At 37.5% G+C, this 22,918-nt stretch overlaps 3 protein-coding genes across 5 annotated transcripts; all 3 read left to right on the forward strand.

The window, feature by feature from the left end:
• The first annotated feature begins 303 nt into the window (after positions 1-303).
• Positions 304-1,753, forward strand: LOC144211087 (visual system homeobox 2). Its single transcript, XM_077738111.1, has 4 exons — positions 304-864; positions 980-1,160; positions 1,313-1,536; positions 1,606-1,753. Exons 2-4 carry the CDS (start codon positions 1,013-1,015, stop codon positions 1,672-1,674), a joined length of 441 nt encoding a protein of 146 aa, XP_077594237.1. The 5' UTR covers positions 304-864; positions 980-1,012; the 3' UTR covers positions 1,675-1,753.
• A 119-nt stretch (positions 1,754-1,872) lies between these two features.
• ess2 (ess-2 spliceosome associated protein) lies at positions 1,873-4,569 on the forward strand. Its single transcript, XM_077738110.1, has 10 exons — positions 1,873-2,225; positions 2,464-2,626; positions 2,696-2,773; positions 2,844-3,016; positions 3,084-3,201; positions 3,270-3,403; positions 3,537-3,639; positions 3,708-3,817; positions 3,878-3,993; positions 4,080-4,569. The coding sequence occupies exons 1-10, from the start codon at positions 2,079-2,081 to the stop codon at positions 4,351-4,353; spliced, it is 1,416 nt and encodes a 471-aa protein (XP_077594236.1). The 5' UTR covers positions 1,873-2,078; the 3' UTR covers positions 4,354-4,569.
• A 208-nt stretch (positions 4,570-4,777) lies between these two features.
• On the forward strand, positions 4,778-22,699 carry dgcr2 (DiGeorge syndrome critical region gene 2). 3 transcript variants are annotated; one of them, XR_013329361.1, is made up of 11 exons: positions 4,778-5,198; positions 6,526-6,648; positions 6,742-6,828; positions 6,901-7,105; positions 7,173-7,249; positions 7,328-7,504; positions 7,581-7,793; positions 7,872-8,024; positions 21,269-21,505; positions 21,571-21,820; positions 21,940-22,699. XR_013329361.1 is itself a non-coding variant. In XM_077736942.1 (10 exons), exons 1-10 carry the CDS (start codon positions 5,117-5,119, stop codon positions 21,756-21,758), a joined length of 1,542 nt encoding a protein of 513 aa, XP_077593068.1. In that variant the 5' UTR covers positions 4,778-5,116; the 3' UTR covers positions 21,759-22,699. The 3 variants fall into 3 exon arrangements, 2 of the variants coding, with proteins under 2 accessions (XP_077593068.1, XP_077593069.1); XM_077736942.1 differs by having other exon boundaries at positions 21,571-22,699; XM_077736943.1 differs by having other exon boundaries at positions 4,779-5,198; positions 7,590-7,793; positions 21,571-22,699.
• Positions 22,700-22,918: the final 219 nt, after the last annotated feature.

Below are 22,918 nucleotides of genomic sequence, written 5' to 3' on the forward strand. Positions count from 1 at the left end.
GTCGTTTGTGGACAATTATTGTTTGCGTCCTCCCTCAACTGTAGGCAAAATTTGTCACATTTTCAAATCTATGATTAAAATGGAGGAATTGAGTTTGACATTTTGAATGACTTCAACTTTATTCATGATGCCTTAATATCTTGATGTTCTTCATGGAACGCTCCAGTTCATTTTGCAGCAAAACAGCCAAGCTACAAGGCGCTAAGACATTAGCTCGGTAAGTTTTCCCCCTTTTTTTCCTCGAGTCAAATTAAGGGAACTTTATTGCCTGTTTGACTTTAAGCCCTTAAAACAAATATGCTTTCTACCCTAAATGTACTCCTTTCTATATTAACCTTGGCTTTTTCATGCAATTTTATCTGTGGACGAATGCAAAATGCAGTCATTTTCTTCAATACTTTATGTTCACAGGTAACAATCCTTTTTTTGGGGGATTCCAACAAAAGCCGCCACCAAACCCAAAGCGCGTGTTTTGACAGCGTTAATCCCTGGTAATGAAATGTGAGCCGTGAACACAATGAGCCAAGATATCATCAAACCAGCTATTAAATCGGCGGGATGGGATGTTTATTGTTATCGGCTTTCAATTGTTAGCGCCAGGGGAGCTTAGACGTACGCGTTAACGTTGTGGAAATGCACCCCCCGCCATGGAATCGGCTCCAAAAATCCTCATGAACTGGTCACCGGACCACTCCATGGTCATTTTCCATCTCTCCTCCGAAGAAGTGAATTTTTTTGCACCCCCTTTTTAATCCGTCTTCCTAATACTGAGATTTTCTCTCTAAACCCGCTAACAATGAGGATCTTTGGCGCTTTTCCACATCTCATTTTATGCAGGCAAAATCTGATGAAAAAGGAATGAAGGTGAGATTAACCTTTTCACAAAAAAACTAGATCCAGATTAGCCGCTTTTATGTCTGGGGGGAGAAAAAGGGGGAGGTGTTAAAGCTTTTATATGAAATAAGTCAACATCTTGCAGGTTTAGTAGCGCAGTCTGGAAGTGGATGTCGACATGGATGGTCAAAAGTTCCCCTTCGCCATTGAAGACATTTTGAGGACCTCGGGGGTGCCGGAGCAGGGGTCTGTTTGGTCTTGGCGTGGTTGCTGTTGTTGCTGCTGTTGTTTTTGTGGTGGCGGAACGACGGAGCGTTCAAGTCCAGGTAAGATTTTTTTGTAAGATGGTGTTCAAATCAAAGTAAGACTTTGGCAAGCTTTTGTGACATGATTTGAAACCAAACTGAAATCTAGACGGCTAGAATTCTAGATTTAATTTCTCCTTTTAATGCCTCCATCCATGGTGTTAAAAATATAGGTTGGGCTTGGATGTCGGAGCACCGTCTTCGAGAAGACGACGTACAAGAAGTGCATGCGGGGGTGCCGGCCCATAAGCCCAGGAGGACCCGACGGCACCGGACTATCTTCACCGAGGAACAGTTGGATGCCCTGGAAGAACTCTTCCTGCAGAACCACTACCCGGATGTCAACGCTCGGGAAAAACTGGCGCAAAAAACTCGCCTGAGAGAAGAAAGGGTGGAGGTCCGTCCGTCCATCTTCGCCCTTCCCTGTCTACTTGTATTATATATATATTTTTTTCTGTTTTTATAGGTTTGGTTTAAAAACCGCAGAGCCAAGTGGAGGCGCCAGAGACGACTCTCGTTTACCATGGAAAAATGACTTTTTTTTTGTAAATCAAGAACAAACTTTAAAGTTTTGCATTGAATACATTTGGTTTTGATTTAACCCCATAATGTTGAACCTATACTACTGCAGACCTCATCCAAACAAACGACCAGTGCCATTCCATTCCAGTCCACTTGTCGGCAGTCGAGTTTCAAATCACACCGGAAAAAAGAACTAGACAACTTCCGGATGAGTTGTGTTTTGGAGACTGAAATAGACGAGCTCGTTGTGCTAGCGACATTAGCCTCCCTTGTTTTCGCTCAAAACTGATAGAGCGGAGAGCGAAGCAGTCTTTTAAACAACCACCTTATACAATTGTGTCAAGTTTAGATAACGTTTGGAGAGCCGTTAAGGGAATAAGTTAGCATAGCCGCTTGGAGCTTGACGGCGGCAGCGCCATGGACGGAAGCGCCAGTGTCAGGAGAGCCCTGTCCGGGACTCTGGTGCCCGCCACCCTCGCTGTCGAAGTCGTCAGTTCGCAGCCAGCGGACGCTGAGCCGGGAAAGCCACATAAAAATGTCCTCAATGAGGAGGATTACATTGAGGTAAGTTAGCATCAAACGTCGTGCATTACGTGGTGTCATGCGCGCTCGTTCAGAAGCTCCATGTAAACATACTCGCCTCAAGTGTTTTTTTTTTTAATTTTTAGACTACCAAAGTATTATTTATGTACAATAAACCGACGAATAATTAGTGTACGAGAAATTGATATTTGTTGTATAACCAATATGGGATAATTGTGTTTACTAGTTGTCCCTTGAAAATGTAACTTTTTTTGAACAGAGCTTGGAGAAAATCATCCAGAGAGACTTCTTCCCGGACGTGACTAAACTGCAGGCTCAGAAGGACTACCTGGATGCGGAGGAGAGCGGCGACCTGGAACGCATGAGAGAGATCTCCATCCGCTATGGGAAGTTCAAAACCACACCGCGGTCCTCGGCGCCATGTGAGTAAGACGGCACCGTCTTCAAGCATTTGGACAGCTCAGTGACTATTTTCCCCGCTGGTATTATAGATGTGACCCCCGCCAGCTTTGAGACCCCTTTGGGCCGGGCCGGTTCACCGTCCATTTCCAACAGAGGCGGCGATGCCGGTAAGTCTGTTATAACAGGTGGCGTCTGGCCAGATGATTGATGTTTACCCCCTGGGCGGGGTCTTTGTAGATAGCGTGGCGGGTGACAAAAGTGAGGAGAAGGAGCTGCCATCGCTGGATCGTTTCCTGGCCAAAAACACCAGCGAGGACAACTCGTCCTTCGAGCAGATCATGGATCTGGCCGAAGACAAGGAGAAGATGAAGCATGCCTGGTTGTACGAGGCCGAAGCCGAGTTCAGAGAGGTTTGTCGACGGCGCTAATCTCCATACTGGGTTACCCTTTTGACCCTATTTTGATTTTCCTCCACAGCGTCACCAGGCCAACCTGGCCCTTCCAGACGCCGAGAAGGCCGCCTTGCAGTGCGTCAAAGCCGGCCTGGAAACGTGGGAATACAAAGCCAAGAATGCCTTGATGTACTACCCTGAAGGTAAGAAAGACAAAGGCTGGAAAGCGCCTTCCAACGTGGCCCTTCTCTTAATTCTCCTTTGCTGTCAGGTGTCAAAGACGACGAGGCCATCTTCAAGAAACCCCGCGAGGTGCTTCACAAGAACACGCGCTTCATCGGTGACCCCTTCAGCAAAGCGCTTAACAAGAGCCAGATTCAGCAAGCGGCAGCACTCAACGCACAGGTAAAATGTGCCATTAAATTGAGATGATTCAAACTCCGAGGAGTGTATTCACAGCCAATATAAAAGCTCAAAAGCACTTTGTTTGGCAAATATGAATGTACAAGGAACTAAATAAATGTACTTGGCGATACAGTTCAAACAGGGTAAAGTTGGACCGGATGGCAAAGAGTTGATCCCGCACGATTCCCCCACGGTCAACGGTTACGGCTTTGAAAGGACGCCATCTCCCGCCCCTGGTGAGTGAGCCAGCCACTTGTTCCACTCAAAGTAGCCGCGATGTCATCGTCACCATTTTTGCTCTCAGGTGTGGCCGAATCGCCGCTAATGACGTGGGGAGAAATCGAGGGCACGCCGTTCCGTTTGGACGGATCCGACACGCCGTACGCCGAGAGGAACCACGGCCCCTCCTTTAAGGTAGCAAGTTATTTATTTAGTTTTTTTAAAGGCGCCACATTCATACATGTTTTCTGTCAGATTCCTGAACCGGGGAGACGGGAGCGACTGGGTTTGAAGATGGCCAACGAAGCCGCCGCCAAAAATCGAGCTAAAAAACAGGAAGCCTTGAGGAAAGTCACCGAGAACCTGGCCAGGTAAAACGGACGCCCACAGACCATAGACAGACGCCATGTTTTGGCATCGTGGATAATATTTATGACTTTTTTTTTCTTTTGCACAGCCTGACTCCCAAAGGCCTGAGCCCGGCATTGACGCCGGCGTTGCAACGCCTGGTAAATCGTACATCCAGTAAGTACACGGACAAAGCTCTTCGGGCCAGCTACACGCCGTCGCCGTCCCATCGCGCCGGCGGTTGCAAGTCGCCCTTCGGCAGCGCTGCCGGTACGCCCTCGGGCACGCCCACCCCCGATAAAGCCAAGACGCCCGACGTGGCGTCGCTTACGGACAATCTGCTGCAGCTTCCCAAGAGGCGGAAAGCCGCAGACTATTTCTAACGGGGGTTCCTTCCGTTCCTACGTTTTAAACGGAAACCAAACACCGACCGACAACAATTCGGTTATTTATTAGAAACAAAATGACACCGGCTCAACCACGTATTCACAAATCCATTTGCTAGGGACTAGCGTTGTTTATGTTGAAGCCATGTTTTTCTATGTTCTTTTTTGCCATGTTTTCTTGCTAAAATAAAACGAAAGTCATCCGTGCGTCAATGCTGCGCTAGTTTTGTATTTTTTTTCTTTTAAAACTGTCTAATGGGTAGTTTTTAAAAAATATGTGATTTTGGTTTCTAATTCTTGTGTACGTTTAAATTGATAGCACAATTATCTACGTTTTGAGTTGTGTTGTGACAGGAAGCAAACTCTTATGATGAAAACATCGCACTTTGCTCACATCCGGCCTAAAACTTCCGGTGTCCGTCCAATCTAGGCCAGGTGCGTTCAGTCTGCTGCGTGTTTGGGATTGTTGTGATGGAAGGAGGCGGCCATCTTGATCGGCAGCGAAAGCGGACGACGGAGTGTTTGGAACGCCGAAGCTCAAATAATGCTTAGACGTCCCTAATCCTGCTCCAATTTGAAAGGAATGTGCTATTAAGTGTCATCGGAAGCCGGTAACAAACATGGATTATCTTGAATGTGGCCGTTTAATGGGCTAAATCCCGGACGAGGTCGGACAAGCAACGCCGCAGCCGCGGCTCCCCCTCTCCGCCCTTGTATGCAAACATTTCTGGATAAAGAGGGGACTATGAATGGAGGATAAATGTTGCCAAAGGCGGACAGCGGCGGTTTCGTGCTTTTCTCCCTGCTCTTCGTCCTCACGTTGACGGACCCACCACGGCCAGGTAAGACTTTTGCAGCTGAATTTAGTGGCCGGAAAAGTGCAAGAAGGAACGGCGTTAAATCGGGAAGAGAGAGAGGCCTAGTCAAGCCTCGGATTTGAGTGGTCTTTCTACCCCACTCACGGGCGTCGTTTCTTTTAGACGGGCGTTCGTGTTTGGTCTTCATGTAACCATTTGTTTGTTTTGATATCTTTATCATAGTCCTTAATGGAGCGATATATTTTTGTTTGTAGAGGGGTCGTAACGAACGTCGCATAACAATATTAGCCTCAGCTAAATCTAAGCTAACTATTCCATGAAGATTCACGGTGCTGCATCAAAAAGAGTGCATGTTGTTTGAGCTTATTTACATGCAAGAAGTCGTACAAAAATATGCAAAATAGAAGATAAATGCGTCAATTGGGTAGTTCCTGCTTGAAAAAAAATGTAATATTTGCACAAGCTTCGTATAATGTATTGCACAAAACTAATTCCCAATGGCATGCTGTGCATTAAAAATGACTGCGATTAGCAATAATGTAAAACAATGACAAATAGCATTTCATAGACTGGACAAGATAATGTATAATGCATAATGTAACTTTATAGTCATGGGTTCTGTGAAGTGCACGTTTCTTGCTTGTCATTTTTGATACTTTCCTTTTATGTAAAGTGAATTACAAATGATAAAATGGAATAATCTAAAGTGGAAAAAGTCACCTTTTCTGAAATTGACAGGCTGACGCCCAATTTTGAAAGCAGTCATGAGACACGGGCCAACTTTAATGCCACAGATCACGTTACGCTTTGGACACGCGCTCGCTTGCTTGCTTGTTTTTGTCCTCCTTCCAGCTTCAGCTGACAACACAATAAATATTTCTTTCACGGTTGCTGGGAAAATTCACCGGCGGCAAAGTGGAATGATGCTTTTGTGGCCTACATTCGGTCATTCGTCTTGCTAATCACTACTTATTGTGCCATTTGGATCGCAAATCTTTCCAATAGTCTGCTAAACTACTTTATAAGCATAATGTGTGTTGATCGGTGGAAGTCTGGACTCTTGTGTGTTTGTGTTTCTATTTGTGTTTTGGCCAGATTATTGTCGGGTAAGCATGTGGGATGTGGAAAGCGCTTAATTGGCTTTTGAGATGTTGCGGTAGAATGCGGCCATCGCTTTTTCCGTCTTCGCAATGTTGGGTTTTTTCAGAGGTGCCTGTGGGTTGGAAAAGATTTTGGACATTTTTTGTGTTGTGCTAAGGAACTTTCGTGTGTTTTTTAAAATTTTGTCAATTTGAATGGAGCTTTTTGCATTGGTTTTCCATTGAGCGTTTGTCCTTCTTTTGCCTTTTAGAGCAGTCCTGCAGCTCCGGGCAGTTTGCCTGCCGCAGTGGCAAGATGCAGTGCATCCCCCTGGCGTGGCAGTGCGACGGCTGGATGGCGTGCGAGGACCAGAGCGACGAGATGGACTGTCCCCGTGAGTGCCGTCCCGGAAGAAAGAAAACCCGTCGGGAAGCGGAGGAACCCTTTCACACTAACACTGTTCTGTTTTTTTTCTTCCGCCTCCCAGCTATAAAAGAAGAACGCTTCCGTTTTGGCCAAGGTTACGAGCAAGTGGAGGACGTCATCGGCGTGGCTCAGCCCGTGCGCTTCAACAGTAAGCGAGTGCCTACGTCGGCTGTCGGAAAGCGTGCCGAAGTTGACCGGGATTTATTTTGTGCGCTCTCAGAGAAATGCCCGAGCGGGTGGCACCACTACGAGAAGATGGCCAGTTGCTACAAGGTGTACCTGCGGAGGGCCAACTACTGGCAGGCGGCCGACACTTGCCAAAAGGTGGACGGCTCGCTGGCAACCTTCGCCGCAGACGAGGAGCTGCAGTTCATTCTCAAGATGGACTTTGACAACCAAGCGTGCGAGCTGCGAGACCAGTGCAAGTGAGTGGACTCCCCCTGCCGTCTGGCCCCAAAATGGCCACCGCTCAACTCCGCTTCTGGCTTTCAGTTTCTGGGTTGGCTACCAGTACGTGGTCACCAACCAGAACCGCTCGACGGAGGGACACTGGGAGGTGGTTTACAACGGTGAGTAAGGGAGTCTTTTCCATTCCGTTTAGGCTATTTTTGCCCTCAATTTGACAATTCTGGTGACCCCATCCTCAGGTCCGCCGCAGGCCTTCCTGCCCCCCGACGGTCTCCCGAGGCCGGGCGAGGCCAAGCAAGACGCCGTCTTCTGCGCCCAGCTGCAGCGCTTCCAGCTCCGGAGCATGAACGAACGCGGCCTGCACAGCTGGCGCGCCGACAACTGCGACAAGGAGTTCCCCTTCCTTTGCAAACGCAGTACGTGAGGCCGCGCCCCGGCGGGTACACGGCGAAGGCGCCGGGTCCTCACGTGTTTTTTTTTCTTTGTTTGTTGGGGCGGCAGAGCAAACGTGCGTGGACATCAAGGACAACGTGGTGGGCGAGGGCTACTATTTCACCCCCAAAGGCGACGACCCGTGCCTGAGCTGCACGTGCCACGACGGCGAGCCCGAGATGTGCGTGGCGGCGCTGTGCGAGAGGCCGCAGGGGTGCCAGCACTTTCGCAAGGACCCCAAGGAATGCTGCAAGTTCACCTGTCTGGATCCGGGTAGCGCCGCCCGCCGTGGTCGCCTCTCGATCTTGATTTTTTGCGGTCTGTCTAACGCCGGATGATCATGGTTTTCAGACGGAAACAGTCTGTTCGACTCCATGGCCAGTGGCATGCGCCTGATCGTCAGCTGCATCTCGTCCTTCCTCATCCTGTCCCTGCTGCTCTTCATGGTCCACCGGCTGCGGCAGCGACGGCGGGAACGCATCGAAACGCTCATCGGAGGAAACCGTGAGTAACCACGCGGGATATCCATTAAGGTCCTTTATAGTATAGAAAGGCAGCTTTTCATTAAAAAGGCTTTCAAAAAATAAAACGACATAGTATAGTAAGGCTTTTTCTCTTCAAAAACGACATAGTATAGCAAGGCTTTTTATCTTTAAAAAACGACATAGTATAGTAAGGCTTTTTTATTCAAAAAAACGACATAGTATAGTAAGGCTTTTTTCTTCGAAAAAACGACATAGTATAGTAAGGCTTTTTTGTCCAAAAAAACGACATAGTGTAGTAAGGCTTTTTTCTTCAAAAAACGACATAGTATAGTAAGGCTTTTTTGTCCAAAAAAACGACATAGTATAGTAAGGCTTTTTTATTCGAAAAAACGACATAGTATAGTAAGGCTTTTTTATTCGAAAAAACGACATAGTATAGTGAGGCTTTTTTCTTCGAAAAAACGACATAGTATAGTAAGGCTTTTTCCTTCGAAAAAACGACATAGTATAGTAAGGCTTTTTTCTTCGAAAAAACGACATAGTATAGTAAGGCTTTTTTCTTCGAAAAAACGACATAGTATAGTAAGGCTTTTTTCTTCGAAAAAACGACATAGTATAGTAAGGCTTTTTTGTCCAAAAAAACGACATAGTATAGTAAGGCTTTTTTGTCCGAAAAAACGACATAGTATCGTAAGGCTTTTTTATTCGAAAAAACGACATAGTATAGTAAGGCTTTTTTCTTCGAAAAAACGACATAGTATAGTAAGGCTTTTTTCTTCGAAAAAACGACATAGTATAGTAAGGCTTTTTTCTTCGAAAAAACGACATAGTATAGTAAGGCTTTTTTCTTCGAAAAAACGACATAGTATAGTAAGGCTTTTTTCTTCGAAAAAACGACATAGTATAGTAAGGCTTTTTTCTTCGAAAAAACGACATAGTATAGTAAGGCTTTTTTCTTCGAAAAAACGACATAGTATAGTAAGGCTTTTTTATTCGAAAAAACGACATAGTATAGTAAGGCTTTTTTATTCGAAAAAACGACATAGTATAGTAAGGCTTTTTTATTAAAAAAAACGACATAGTATAGTAAGGCTTTTTTATTCAAAAAAAACGACATAGTATAGTAAGGCTTTTTTATTCAAAAAAACGACATAGTATAGTAAGGCTTTTTTATTAAAAAAAACGACATAGTATAGTAAGGCTTTTTTATTCAAAAAAACGACATAGTATAGTAAGGCTTTTTTCTTCGAAAAAACTACATAGTATAGTAAGGCCTTTTTGTCCAAAAAAACGACATAGTATAGTAAGGCTTTTTTGTTCGAAAAAACGACATAGTATAGTAAGGCTTTTTTCTTCGAAAAAACGACATAGTATAGTAAGGCTTTTTTGTCCAAAAAACGACATAGTATAGTAAGGCTTTTTTATTCGAAAAAACGACATAGTATAGTAAGGCTTTTTTATTCGAAAAAACGACATAGTATAGTAAGGCTTTTTTATTCGAAAAAACGACATAGTATAGTAAGGCTTTTTTATTCGAAAAAACGACATAGTATAGTAAGGCTTTTTTATTCGAAAAAACGACATAGTATAGTAAGGCTTTTTTATTCGAAAAAACGACATAGTATAGTAAGGCTTTTTTATTCGAAAAAACGACATAGTATAGTAAGGCTTTTTTCTTCGAAAAAACGACATAGTATAGTAAGGCTTTTTTTATTCGAAAAAACGACATAGTATAGTAAGGCTTTTTTATTCGAAAAAACGACATAGTATAGTAAGGCTTTTTTCTTCGAAAAAACGACATAGTATAGTAAGGCTTTTTTATTCGAAAAAACGACATAGTATAGTAAGGCTTTTTTATTCGAAAAAACGACATAGTATAAGTAAGGCTTTTTTGTCCAAAAAAACGACATAGTATAGTAAGGCTTTTTTATTCGAAAAAACGACATAGTATAGTAAGGCTTTTTTATTCGAAAAAACGACATAGTATAGTAAGGCTTTTTTGTCCGAAAAAACAACATAGTATAGTAAGGCTTTTTTATTCGAAAAAACGACATAGTATAGTAAGGCTTTTTTATTCGAAAAAACGACATAGTATAGTAAGGCTTTTTTCTTCGAAAAAACGACATAGTATAGTAAGGCTTTTTTGTCCAAAAAAACGACATAGTATAGTAAGGCTTTTTTGTCCAAAAAAACGACATAGTATAGTAAGGCTTTTTTATTCGAAAAAACGACATAGTATAGTAAGGCTTTTTTATTCGAAAAAACGACATAGTATAAGTAAGGCTTTTTTCTTCGAAAAAACGACATAGTATAGTAAGGCTTTTTTGTCCAAAAAAACGACATAGTATAGTAAGGCTTTTTTGTCCAAAAAAACGACATAGTATAGTAAGGCTTTTTTATTCGAAAAAACGACATAGTATAGTAAGGCTTTTTTCTTCGAAAAAACGACATAGTATAGTAAGGCTTTTTTATTCGAAAAAACGACATAGTATAGTAAGGCTTTTTTCTTCGAAAAAACGACATAGTATAGTAAGGCTTTTTTATTCGAAAAAACGACATAGTATAGTAAGGCTTTTTTATTCGAAAAAACGACATAGTATAGTAAGGCTTTTTTCTTCGAAAAAACGACATAGTATAGTAAGGCTTTTTTATTCGAAAAAACGACATAGTATAGTAAGGCTTTTTTATTCGAAAAAACGACATAGTATAGTAAGGCTTTTTTATTCGAAAAAACGACATAGTATAGTAAGGCTTTTTTCTTCGAAAAAACGACATAGTATAGTGAGGCTTTTTTGTTCAAAAAACGACATAGTATAGTAAGGCTTTTTTGTTCAAAAAAACGACATAGTATAGTAAGGCTTTTTTGTCCAAAAAACGACATAGTATAGTAAGGCTTTTTTCTTCAAAAAACGACATAGTATAGTAAGGCTTTTTTGTTCAAAAAACGACATAGTATAGTAAGGCTTTTTTGTCCAAAAAAACGACATAGTATAGTAAGGCTTTTTTGTTCAAAAAAACGACATAGTATAGTAAGGCTTTTTTGTCCAAAAAACGACATAGTATAGTAAGGCTTTTTTGTTCAAAAAACGACATAGTATAGTAAGGCTTTTTTCTTCGAAAAAACGACATAGTATAGTAAGGCTTTTTTATTCGAAAAAACGACATAGTATAGTAAGGCTTTTTTCTTCGAAAAAACGACATAGTATAGTAAGGCTTTTTTGTCCAAAAAAACGACATAGTATAGTAAGGCTTTTTTATTCGAAAAAACGACATAGTATAGTAAGGCTTTTTTATTCGAAAAAACGACATAGTATAGTAAGGCTTTTTTATTCGAAAAAACGACATAGTATAGTAAGGCTTTTTTCTTCGAAAAAACGACATAGTATAGTAAGGCTTTTTTATTCGAAAAAACGACATAGTATAAGTAAGGCTTTTTTGTCCAAAAAAACGACATAGTATAGTAAGGCTTTTTTATTCGAAAAAACGACATAGTATAGTGAGGCTTTTTTATTCGAAAAAACGACATAGTATAGTAAGGCTTTTTTATTCGAAAAAACGACATAGTATAGTAAGGCTTTTTTCTTCGAAAAAACGACATAGTATAGTAAGGCTTTTTTATTCGAAAAAACGACATAGTATAGTAAGGCTTTTTTCTTCGAAAAAACGACATAGTATAGTAAGGCTTTTTTATTCGAAAAAACGACATAGTATAGTAAGGCTTTTTTATTCGAAAAAACGACATAGTATAAGTAAGGCTTTTTTGTCCAAAAAAACGACATAGTATAGTAAGGCTTTTTTATTCGAAAAAACGACATAGTATAGTAAGGCTTTTTTATTCGAAAAAACGACATAGTATAGTAAGGCTTTTTTGTCCGAAAAAACGACATAGTATAGTAAGGCTTTTTTATTCGAAAAAACGACATAGTATAGTAAGGCTTTTTTATTCGAAAAAACGACATAGTATAGTAAGGCTTTTTTCTTCGAAAAAACGACATAGTATAGTAAGGCTTTTTTGTCCAAAAAAACGACATAGTATAGTAAGGCTTTTTTGTCCAAAAAAACGACATAGTATAGTAAGGCTTTTTTATTCGAAAAAACGACATAGTATAGTAAGGCTTTTTTATTCGAAAAAACGACATAGTATAAGTAAGGCTTTTTTGTCCAAAAAAACGACATAGTATAGTAAGGCTTTTTTATTCGAAAAAACGACATAGTATAGTAAGGCTTTTTTATTCGAAAAAACGACATAGTATAGTAAGGCTTTTTTGTCCGAAAAAACGACATAGTATAGTAAGGCTTTTTTATTCGAAAAAACGACATAGTATAGTAAGGCTTTTTTCTTCGAAAAAACGACATAGTATAGTAAGGCTTTTTTCTTCGAAAAAACGACATAGTATAGTAAGGCTTTTTTGTCCAAAAAAACGACATAGTATAGTAAGGCTTTTTTGTCCAAAAAAACGACATAGTATAGTAAGGCTTTTTTATTCGAAAAAACGACATAGTATAGTAAGGCTTTTTTCTTCGAAAAAACGACATAGTATAGTAAGGCTTTTTTATTCGAAAAAAACGACATAGTATAGTAAGGCTTTTTTCTTCGAAAAAACGACATAGTATAGTAAGGCTTTTTTATTCGAAAAAACGACATAGTATAGTAAGGCTTTTTTATTCGAAAAAACGACATAGTATAGTAAGGCTTTTTTCTTCGAAAAAACGACATAGTATAGTAAGGCTTTTTTATTCGAAAAAACGACATAGTATAGTAAGGCTTTTTTATTCGAAAAAACGACATAGTATAGTAAGGCTTTTTTCTTCGAAAAAACGACATAGTATAGTAAGGCTTTTTTATTCGAAAAATCGACATAGTATAGTAAGGCTTTTTTATTCGAAAAAACGACATAGTATAGTAAGGCTTTTTTCTTCGAAAAAACGACATAGTATAGTAAGGCTTTTTTTATTCGAAAAAACGACATAGTATAGTAAGGCTTTTTTATTCGAAAAAACGACATAGTATAGTAAGGCTTTTTTCTTCGAAAAAACGACATAGTATAGTAAGGCTTTTTTATTCGAAAAAACGACATAGTATAGTAAGGCTTTTTTATTCGAAAAAACGACATAGTATAAGTAAGGCTTTTTTGTCCAAAAAAACGACATAGTATAGTAAGGCTTTTTTATTCGAAAAAACGACATAGTATAGTAAGGCTTTTTTATTCGAAAAAACGACATAGTATAGTAAGGCTTTTTTGTCCGAAAAAACGACATAGTATAGTAAGGCTTTTTTATTCGAAAAAACGACATAGTATAGTAAGGCTTTTTTATTCGAAAAAACGACATAGTATAGTAAGGCTTTTTTCTTCGAAAAAACGACATAGTATAGTAAGGCTTTTTTGTCCAAAAAAACGACATAGTATAGTAAGGCTTTTTTGTCCAAAAAAACGACATAGTATAGTAAGGCTTTTTTATTCGAAAAAACGACATAGTATAGTAAGGCTTTTTTATTCGAAAAAACGACATAGTATAAGTAAGGCTTTTTTCTTCGAAAAAACGACATAGTATAGTAAGGCTTTTTTGTCCAAAAAAACGACATAGTATAGTAAGGCTTTTTTGTCCAAAAAAACGACATAGTATAGTAAGGCTTTTTTATTCGAAAAAACGACATAGTATAGTAAGGCTTTTTTCTTCGAAAAAACGACATAGTATAGTAAGGCTTTTTTATTCGAAAAAACGACATAGTATAGTAAGGCTTTTTTCTTCGAAAAAACGACATAGTATAGTAAGGCTTTTTTATTCGAAAAAACGATATAGTATAGTAAGGCTTTTTTATTCGAAAAAACGACATAGTATAGTAAGGCTTTTTTCTTCGAAAAAACGACATAGTATAGTAAGGCTTTTTTGTCCAAAAAAACGACATAGTATAGTAAGGCTTTTTTATTCGAAAAAACGACATAGTATAGTAAGGCTTTTTTATTCGAAAAAACGACATAGTATAGTAAGGCTTTTTTCTTCGAAAAAACGACATAGTATAGTGAGGCTTTTTTGTTCAAAAAACGACATAGTATAGTAAGGCTTTTTTGTTCAAAAAAACGACATAGTATAGTAAGGCTTTTTTGTCCAAAAAACGACATAGTATAGTAAGGCTTTTTTCTTCAAAAAACGACATAGTATAGTAAGGCTTTTTTGTTCAAAAAACGACATAGTATAGTAAGGCTTTTTTGTCCAAAAAAACGACATAGTATAGTAAGGCTTTTTTGTTCAAAAAAACGACATAGTATAGTAAGGCTTTTTTGTCCAAAAAACGACATAGTATAGTAAGGCTTTTTTGTTCAAAAAACGACATAGTATAGTAAGGCTTTTTTCTTCGAAAAAACGACATAGTATAGTAAGGCTTTTTTATTCGAAAAAACGACATAGTATAGTAAGGCTTTTTTCTTCGAAAAAACGACATAGTATAGTAAGGCTTTTTTGTCCAAAAAAACGACATAGTATAGTAAGGCTTTTTTATTCGAAAAAACGACATAGTATAGTAAGGCTTTTTTATTCGAAAAAACGACATAGTATAGTAAGGCTTTTTTATTCGAAAAAACGACATAGTATAGTAAGGCTTTTTTATTCGAAAAAACGACATAGTATAGTAAGGCTTTTTTCTTCGAAAAAACGACATAGTATAGTAAGGCTTTTTTATTCGAAAAAACGACATAGTATAAGTAAGGCTTTTTTGTCCAAAAAAACGACATAGTATAGTAAGGCTTTTTTATTCGAAAAAACGACATAGTATAGTGAGGCTTTTTTATTCGAAAAAACGACATAGTATAGTAAGGCTTTTTTATTCGAAAAAACGACATAGTATAGTAAGGCTTTTTTCTTCGAAAAAACGACATAGTATAGTAAGGCTTTTTTATTCGAAAAAACGACATAGTATAGTAAGGCTTTTTTCTTCGAAAAAACGACATAGTATAGTAAGGCTTTTTTATTCGAAAAAACGACATAGTATAGTAAGGCTTTTTTATTCGAAAAAACGACATAGTATAAGTAAGGCTTTTTTGTCCAAAAAAACGACATAGTATAGTAAGGCTTTTTTATTCGAAAAAACGACATAGTATAGTAAGGCTTTTTTATTCGAAAAAACGACATAGTATAAGTAAGGCTTTTTTGTCCGAAAAAACGACATAGTATAGTAAGGCTTTTTTATTCGAAAAAACGACATAGTATAGTAAGGCTTTTTTATTCGAAAAAACGACATAGTATAGTAAGGCTTTTTTCTTCGAAAAAACGACATAGTATAGTAAGGCTTTTTTGTCCAAAAAAACGACATAGTATAGTAAGGCTTTTTTGTCCAAAAAAACGACATAGTATAGTAAGGCTTTTTTATTCGAAAAAACGACATAGTATAGTAAGGCTTTTTTATTCGAAAAAACGACATAGTATAAGTAAGGCTTTTTTGTCCAAAAAAACGACATAGTATAGTAAGGCTTTTTTATTCGAAAAAACGACATAGTATAGTAAGGCTTTTTTATTCGAAAAAACGACATAGTATAGTAAGGCTTTTTTGTCCGAAAAAACGACATAGTATAGTAAGGCTTTTTTATTCGAAAAAACGACATAGTATAGTAAGGCTTTTTTCTTCGAAAAAACGACATAGTATAGTAAGGCTTTTTTCTTCGAAAAAACGACATAGTATAGTAAGGCTTTTTTGTCCAAAAAAACGACATAGTATAGTAAGGCTTTTTTGTCCAAAAAAACGACATAGTATAGTAAGGCTTTTTTATTCGAAAAAACGACATAGTATAGTAAGGCTTTTTTCTTCGAAAAAACGACATAGTATAGTAAGGCTTTTTTATTCGAAAAAACGACATAGTATAGTAAGGCTTTTTTATTCGAAAAAACGACATAGTATAGTAAGGCTTTTTTATTCGAAAAAACGACATAGTATAGTAAGGCTTTTTTCTTCGAAAAAACGACATAGTATAGTAAGGCTTTTTTATTCGAAAAAACGACATAGTATAGTAAGGCTTTTTTATTCGAAAAAACGACATAGTATAGTAAGGCTTTTTTCTTCGAAAAAACGACATAGTATAGTAAGGCTTTTTTATTCGAAAAAACGACATAGTATAGTAAGGCTTTTTTATTCGAAAAAACGACATAGTATAGTAAGGCTTTTTTCTTCGAAAAAACGACATAGTATAGTAAGGCTTTTTTGTCCAAAAAAACGACATAGTATAGTAAGGCTTTTTTGTCCAAAAAAACGACATAGTATAGTAAGGCTTTTTTATTCGAAAAAACGACATAGTATAGTAAGGCTTTTTTCTTCGAAAAAACGACATAGTATAGTGAGGCTTTTTTGTTCAAAAAACGACATAGTATAGTAAGGCTTTTTTGTTCAAAAAAACGACATAGTATAGTAAGGCTTTTTTGTCCAAAAAACGACATAGTATAGTAAGGCTTTTTTCTTCAAAAAACGACATAGTATAGTAAGGCTTTTTTGTTCAAAAAACGACATAGTATAGTAAGGCTTTTTTGTCCAAAAAAACGACATAGTATAGTAAGGCTTTTTTGTTCAAAAAAACGACATAGTATAGTAAGGCTTTTTTGTCCAAAAAACGACATAGTATAGTAAGGCTTTTTTGTTCAAAAAACGACATAGTATAGTAAGGCTTTTTTCTTCGAAAAAACGACATAGTATAGTAAGGCTTTTTTATTCGAAAAAACGACATAGTATAGTAAGGCTTTTTTCTTCGAAAAAACGACATAGTATAGTAAGGCTTTTTTGTCCAAAAAAACGACATAGTATAGTAAGGCTTTTTTATTCGAAAAAACGACATAGTATAGTAAGGCTTTTTTATTCGAAAAAACGATATAGTATAGTAAGGCTTTTTTATTCGAAAAAACGACATAGTATAGTAAGGCTTTTTTCTTCGAAAAAACGACATAGTATAGTAAGGCTTTTTTGTCCAAAAAAACGACATAGTATAGTAAGGCTTTTTTATTCGAAAAAACGACATAGTATAGTAAGGCTTTTTTATTCGAAAAAACGACATAGTATAGTAAGGCTTTTTTATTCGAAAAAACGACATAGTATAGTAAGGCTTTTTTCTTCGAAAAAACGACATAGTATAGTAAGGCTTTTTTCTTCGAAAAAACGACATAGTATAGTAAGGCTTTTTTGTCCAAAAAAACGACATAGTATAGTAAGGCTTTTTTGTCCAAAAAAACGACATAGTATAGTAAGGCTTTTTTATTCGAAAAAACGACATAGTATAGTAAGGCTTTTTTCTTCGAAAAAACGACATAGTATAGTAAGGCTTTTTTGTTCAAAAAAACGACATAGTATAGTAAGGCTTTTTTGTTCAAAAAAACGACATAGTATAGTAAGGCTTTTTTGTCCAAAAAAACGACATAGTATAGTAAGGCTTTTTTGTCCAAAAAACGACATAGTATAGTAAGGCTTTTTTGTCCGAAAAAACGACATAGTATAGTAAGGCTTTTTTATTCGAAAAAACGACATAGTATAGTAAGGCTTTTTTATTCGAAAAAACGACATAGTATAAGTAAGGCTTTTTTGTTCAAAAAAACGACATAGTATAGTAAGGCTTTTTTATTCGAAAAAACGACATAGTATAGTAAGGCTTTTTTGTCCAAAAAAACGACATAGTATAGTAAGGCTTTTTTATTCGAAAAAACGACATAGTATAGTAAGGCTTTTTTATTCGAAAAAACGACATAGTATAGTAAGGCTTTTTTGTCCGAAAAAACGACATAGTATAGTAAGGCTTTTTTATTCGAAAAAACGACATAGTATAGTAAGGCTTTTTTCTTCGAAAAAACGACATAGTATAGTAAGGCTTTTTTCTTCGAAAAAACGACATAGTATAGTAAGGCTTTTTTGTCCAAAAAAACGACATAGTATAGTAAGGCTTTTTTGTCCAAAAAAACGACATAGTATAGTAAGGCTTTTTTATTCGAAAAAACGACATAGTATAGTAAGGCTTTTTTCTTCGAAAAAACGACATAGTATAGTAAGGCTTTTTTATTCGAAAAAACGACATAGTATAGTAAGGCTTTTTTCTTCGAAAAAACGACATAGTATAGTAAGGCTTTTTTATTCGAAAAAACGACATAGTATAGTAAGGCTTTTTTATTCGAAAAAACGACATAGTATAGTAAGGCTTTTTTCTTCGAAAAAACGACATAGTATAGTAAGGCTTTTTTATTCGAAAAAACGACATAGTATAGTAAGGCTTTTTTATTCGAAAAAACGACATAGTATAAGTAAGGCTTTTTTGTTCAAAAAAACGACATAGTATAGTAAGGCTTTTTTATTCGAAAAAACGACATAGTATAGTAAGGCTTTTTTCTTCAAAAAACGACATAGTATAGTAAGGCTTTTTTGTTCAAAAAACGACATAGTATAGTAAGGCTTTTTTGTCCAAAAAAACGACATAGTATAGTAAGGCTTTTTTGTTCAAAAAAACGACATAGTATAGTAAGGCTTTTTTGTCCAAAAAACGACATAGTATAGTAAGGCTTTTTTGTTCAAAAAACGACATAGTATAGTAAGGCTTTTTTGTTCAAAAAAACGACATAGTATAGTAAGGCTTTTTTGTCCAAAAAAACGACATAGTATAGTAAGGCTTTTTTGTCCAAAAAAACGACATAGTATAGTAAGGCTTTTTTGTTCAAAAAAACGACATAGTATAGTAAGGCTTTTTTGTTCAAAAAAACGACATAGTATAGTAAGGCTTTTTTGTTCAAAAAAACGACATAGTATAGTAAGGCTTTTTTGTCCAAAAAACGACATAGTATAGTAAGGCTTTTTTCTTCAAAAAACGACATAGTATAGTAAGGCTTTTTTGTTCAAAAAACGACATAGTATAGTAAGGCTTTTTTGTCCAAAAAAACGACATAGTATAGTAAGGCTTTTTTGTCCAAAAAACGACATAGTATAGTAAGGCTTTTTTGTTCAAAAAACGACATAGTATAGTAAGGCTTTTTTGTTCAAAAAAACGACATAGTATAGTAAGGCTTTTTTGTTCAAAAAACGACATAGTATAGTAAGGCTTTTTTGTTCAAAAAAACGACATAGTATAGTAAGGCTTTTTTGTCCAAAAAACGACATAGTATAGTAAGGCTTTTTTCTTCAAAAAACGACATAGTATAGTAAGGCTTTTTTGTTCAAAAAACGACATAGTATAGTAAGGCTTTTTTGTTCAAAAAAACGACATAGTATAGTAAGGCTTTTTTGTTCAAAAAACGACATAGTATATAGTAAGGCTTTTTTGTTCAAAAAAACGACATAGTATAGTAAGGCTTTTTTGTCCAAAAAACGACATAGTATAGTAAGGCTTTTTTGTCCAAAAAAAACGACATAGTATAGTAAGGCTTTTTTATTCGAAAAAACGACATAGTATAGTAAGGCTTTTTTATTCGAAAAAACGACATAGTATAGTAAGGCTTTTTTCTTCGAAAAAACGACATAGTATAGTAAGGCTTTTTTCTTCGAAAAAACGACATAGTATAGTAAGGCTTTTTTGTCCAAAAAACGACATAGTATAGTAAGGCTTTTTTGTCCAAAAAAACGACATAGTATAGTAAGGCTTTTTTATTCGAAAAAACGACATAGTATAGTAAGGCTTTTTTATTCGAAAAAACGACATAGTATAGTAAGGCTTTTTTCTTCGAAAAAACGACATAGTATAGTAAGGCTTTTTTGTTCAAAAAACGACATAGTATAGTAAGGCTTTTTTGTTCAAAAAAACGACATAGTATAGTAAGGCTTTTTTGTCCAAAAAACGACATAGTATAGTAAGGCTTTTTTCTTCAAAAAACGACATAGTATAGTAAGGCTTTTTTGTTCAAAAAACGACATAGTATAGTAAGGCTTTTTTGTTCAAAAAAACGACATAGTATAGTAAGGCTTTTTTGTTCAAAAAACGACATAGTATAGTAAGGCTTTTTTGTTCAAAAAAACGACATAGTATAGTAAGGCTTTTTTGTCCAAAAAAACGACATAGTATAGTAAGGCTTTTTTGTCCAAAAAAAACGACATAGTATAGTAAGGCTTTTTGTTCAAAAAACGACATAGTATAGTAAGGCTTTTTTGTTCAAAAAAACGACATAGTATAGTAAGGCTTTTTTGTCCAAAAAACGACATAGTATAGTAAGGCTTTTTTCTTCAAAAAACGACATAGTATAGTAAGGCTTTTTTGTTCGAAAAAACGACATAGTATAGTAAGGCTTTTTTGTTCAAAAAACGACATAGTATAGTAAGGCTTTTTTGGTCAAAAAAACGACATAGTATATTAAGGCTTTTTTGTCCAAAAAAAACGACATAGTATAGTAAGGCTTTTTTGTCCAAAAAAACGACATAGTATAGTAAGGCTTTTTTGTCCAAAAAAAACGACATAGTATAGTAAGGCTTTTTTGTCCAAAAAAACGACATAGTATAGTAAGGCTTTTTTGTCCAAAAAAACGACATAGTATAGTAAGGCTTTTTTGTCCAAAAAAACGACATAGTATAGTAAGGCTTTTTTGTCCAAAAAAACGACATAGTATAGTAAGGCTTTTTTGTTCAAAAAAACGACATAGTATAGTAAGGCTTTTTTGTTCAAAAAACGACATAGTATAGTAAGGCTTTTTTGTTCAAAAAAACGACATAGTATAGTAAGGCTTTTTTGTTCAAAAAACGACATAGTATAGTAAGGCTTTTTTGTCCAAAAAACGACATAGTATAGTAAGGCTTTTTTCTTCAAAAAACGACATAGTATAGTAAGGCTTTTTTGTTCGAAAAAACGACATAGTATAGTAAGGCTTTTTTGTTCAAAAAACGACATAGTATAGTAAGGCTTTTTTGGTCAAAAAAACGACATAGTATAGTAAGGCTTTTTTGTCCAAAAAAAACGACATAGTATAGTAAGGCTTTTTTGTCCAAAAAAACGACATAGTATAGTAAGGCTTTTTTGTCCAAAAAAAACGACATAGTATAGTAAGGCTTTTTTGTCCAAAAAAACGACATAGTATAGTAAGGCTTTTTTGTCCAAAAAAACGACATAGTATAGTAAGGCTTTTTTGTCCAAAAAAACGACATAGTATAGTAAGGCTTTTTTGTCCAAAAAAACGACATAGTATAGTAAGGCTTTTTTGTTCAAAAAAACGACATAGTATAGTAAGGCTTTTTTGTCCAAAAAAACGACATAGTATAGTAAGGCTTTTTATCTTAAAGGCATTTTCTTTAAAAAAAATCATTAGTGTGTGTTCTTTTTACAACGGCAGTGCATCACTTCAACCTGGGCAGACGCGTGGCAGGCTTTGACTACGGTCCGGACGCCTTCGGCACGGGCTTGACGCCGCTGCACCTGTCGGACGACGGCGAGGGAGGCGCCTTCCACTTCCAGGAGCCCCCGCCGCCTTACGCTGCTTACAAGTACCCCGACATCCAGCACCCCGACGACCCCCCTCCCCCTTACGAGGCATCCATCGACCCCGACGGGCTCCTCTACGTTGACCTCAGTAAGCCGCCTCCCATGCCGTACCGCCGAGGTCGTCGCCCGAATGATCTTTCCTCCTCTCCGCAGGACACGTCGGGCCGCCGGTCCCAGCTCCCGTCACCGCCCCGGACGGTCTGCGGCGGGCTCCCGGCGGTCAAGCCCGGGAGGACTCGACGGACAGCGGCACGTTCTTGGTCGGATCGGACGCCCCGGGTGACGGCGTGGCGGCATCGCCCGTCGGTGCCTCGCCGTCGGCCCTCAGCACGGCCGTGTAAGACTGTTTGTGTACCAAGAAGACTAATTTAAGGCTGCCTTTTTACTGATGATTGATGAATGGGTGAGTCAGTCCACAGACTCTTGTGAGCCCCGCCCTTCCCAGGTGTAAATAACGAAACTCCGCCTCCCGAACTAACTCCGTCTCGATGCTGTACTTTTCGACGTGTCCTTTTTCATCAGGGCGTTCAATGCTTGGAGGAGACAAAAGTTGGACAATTAAAAAAGAAGCAACTGGACACTTCTCCCCCGTCCGTCCTCCTCGACAAGGTCGACAATCATCTCCTTTTTGTCAAATCGGACGTTTAGAATAGCAAAATCATCTTTTCGTTTCAAATCATTGAGGTAAGGCATCGGTCGTGTACAATTTTTACCTTTGGGGGGATTTATCACTGTCAAATTTACAGGTGGTTTTGTTTTAACACCCTTTTTGCGATGATTTTTCTCCTCCCTTTATGTTAAATGACGCGCAAAATTGTTTTCATAGGAATTGGCTAGAATGCATGCGTGTTTACTTTCTTGACCTACAGTGCATGTTAATCTTTTCCGTTTTGTGTCTACTTCAAGTCTTCTAGACGCCACGCGGGGAAAGAACACTGTTAAATATTCCATGGTGGCCCCCTAAAACACGCTAAGTCTCTACGTGGGTGTTACGTTTTCAGCTAAGCTCGCTACTTCCTATTTTTGTGCACACGACTCGATGTATGGATGCAAACTTGTATCGGTCTTGTGTTGCTAGCTAAATGTGCATGCGCCTTGGGCTAGTGACCTAAGCAACCTCCAGCCAGGACTGATTTGACTCTTTTGTAAAAATGCTCAATTTTTGATTCTGTGGTAGCCTTGCGCTTGCATTTTTGTTCTCAACTAGGTGTACCGTACGTTTCTGAAAGCCAAATAAAGGACACGGCGCGCAGAATGGTTCTGTGCTCGCGGATACTTCAAACTTTTGCTTCATTCAATGACGCCGGGCTTAATTGTGGGGTAAGAAAATACTTTGATGCATTGGGATTGAATACTTTAAGTCAGGGCTGGCCTACTCTGGTACACGACGGAACCTGTAATGGTAAGTAAGTACTCTATCGTTTGAGCTAAGAACTTATTACGATTGACTCACTATTTTTCTGTTTCAGCTGACAAGGAACAACTTGGAAGACGCGAGAGA

The sequence above is a fragment of the Stigmatopora nigra genome, chromosome 17 (assembly GCF_051989575.1).
Source record: "Stigmatopora nigra isolate UIUO_SnigA chromosome 17, RoL_Snig_1.1, whole genome shotgun sequence".
Classification (NCBI taxonomy): Eukaryota; Metazoa; Chordata; class Actinopteri; order Syngnathiformes; family Syngnathidae; genus Stigmatopora; species Stigmatopora nigra.

Bases quoted from the DNA above. Each gene is read 5' to 3' on its own strand.
- ess2 (XM_077738110.1), top strand. From the start codon at position 2,079: ATGGACGGAAGCGCCAGTGTCAGGAGAGCCCTGTCCGGGACTCTGGTG. The intron at 2,627-2,695 runs GTGAGTAAGACG...CTGGTATTATAG, and splicing joins ACCGCGGTCCTCGGCGCCAT to ATGTGACCCCCGCCAGCTTT. The intron at 3,404-3,536 runs GTAAAATGTGCC...TTGGCGATACAG, and splicing joins CGGCAGCACTCAACGCACAG to TTCAAACAGGGTAAAGTTGG.
- LOC144211087 (XM_077738111.1), top strand. From the start codon at position 1,013: ATGGATGGTCAAAAGTTCCCCTTCGCCATTGAAGACATTTTGAGGACC. The intron at 1,161-1,312 runs GTAAGATTTTTT...TTAAAAATATAG, and splicing joins GACGGAGCGTTCAAGTCCAG to GTTGGGCTTGGATGTCGGAG. The intron at 1,537-1,605 runs GTCCGTCCGTCC...CTGTTTTTATAG, and splicing joins TGAGAGAAGAAAGGGTGGAG to GTTTGGTTTAAAAACCGCAG.
- dgcr2 (XM_077736942.1), top strand. From the start codon at position 5,117: ATGTTGCCAAAGGCGGACAGCGGCGGTTTCGTGCTTTTCTCCCTGCTC. The intron at 6,829-6,900 runs GTAAGCGAGTGC...GTGCGCTCTCAG, and splicing joins TCAGCCCGTGCGCTTCAACA to AGAAATGCCCGAGCGGGTGG. The intron at 7,250-7,327 runs GTGAGTAAGGGA...CCCCATCCTCAG, and splicing joins CTGGGAGGTGGTTTACAACG to GTCCGCCGCAGGCCTTCCTG.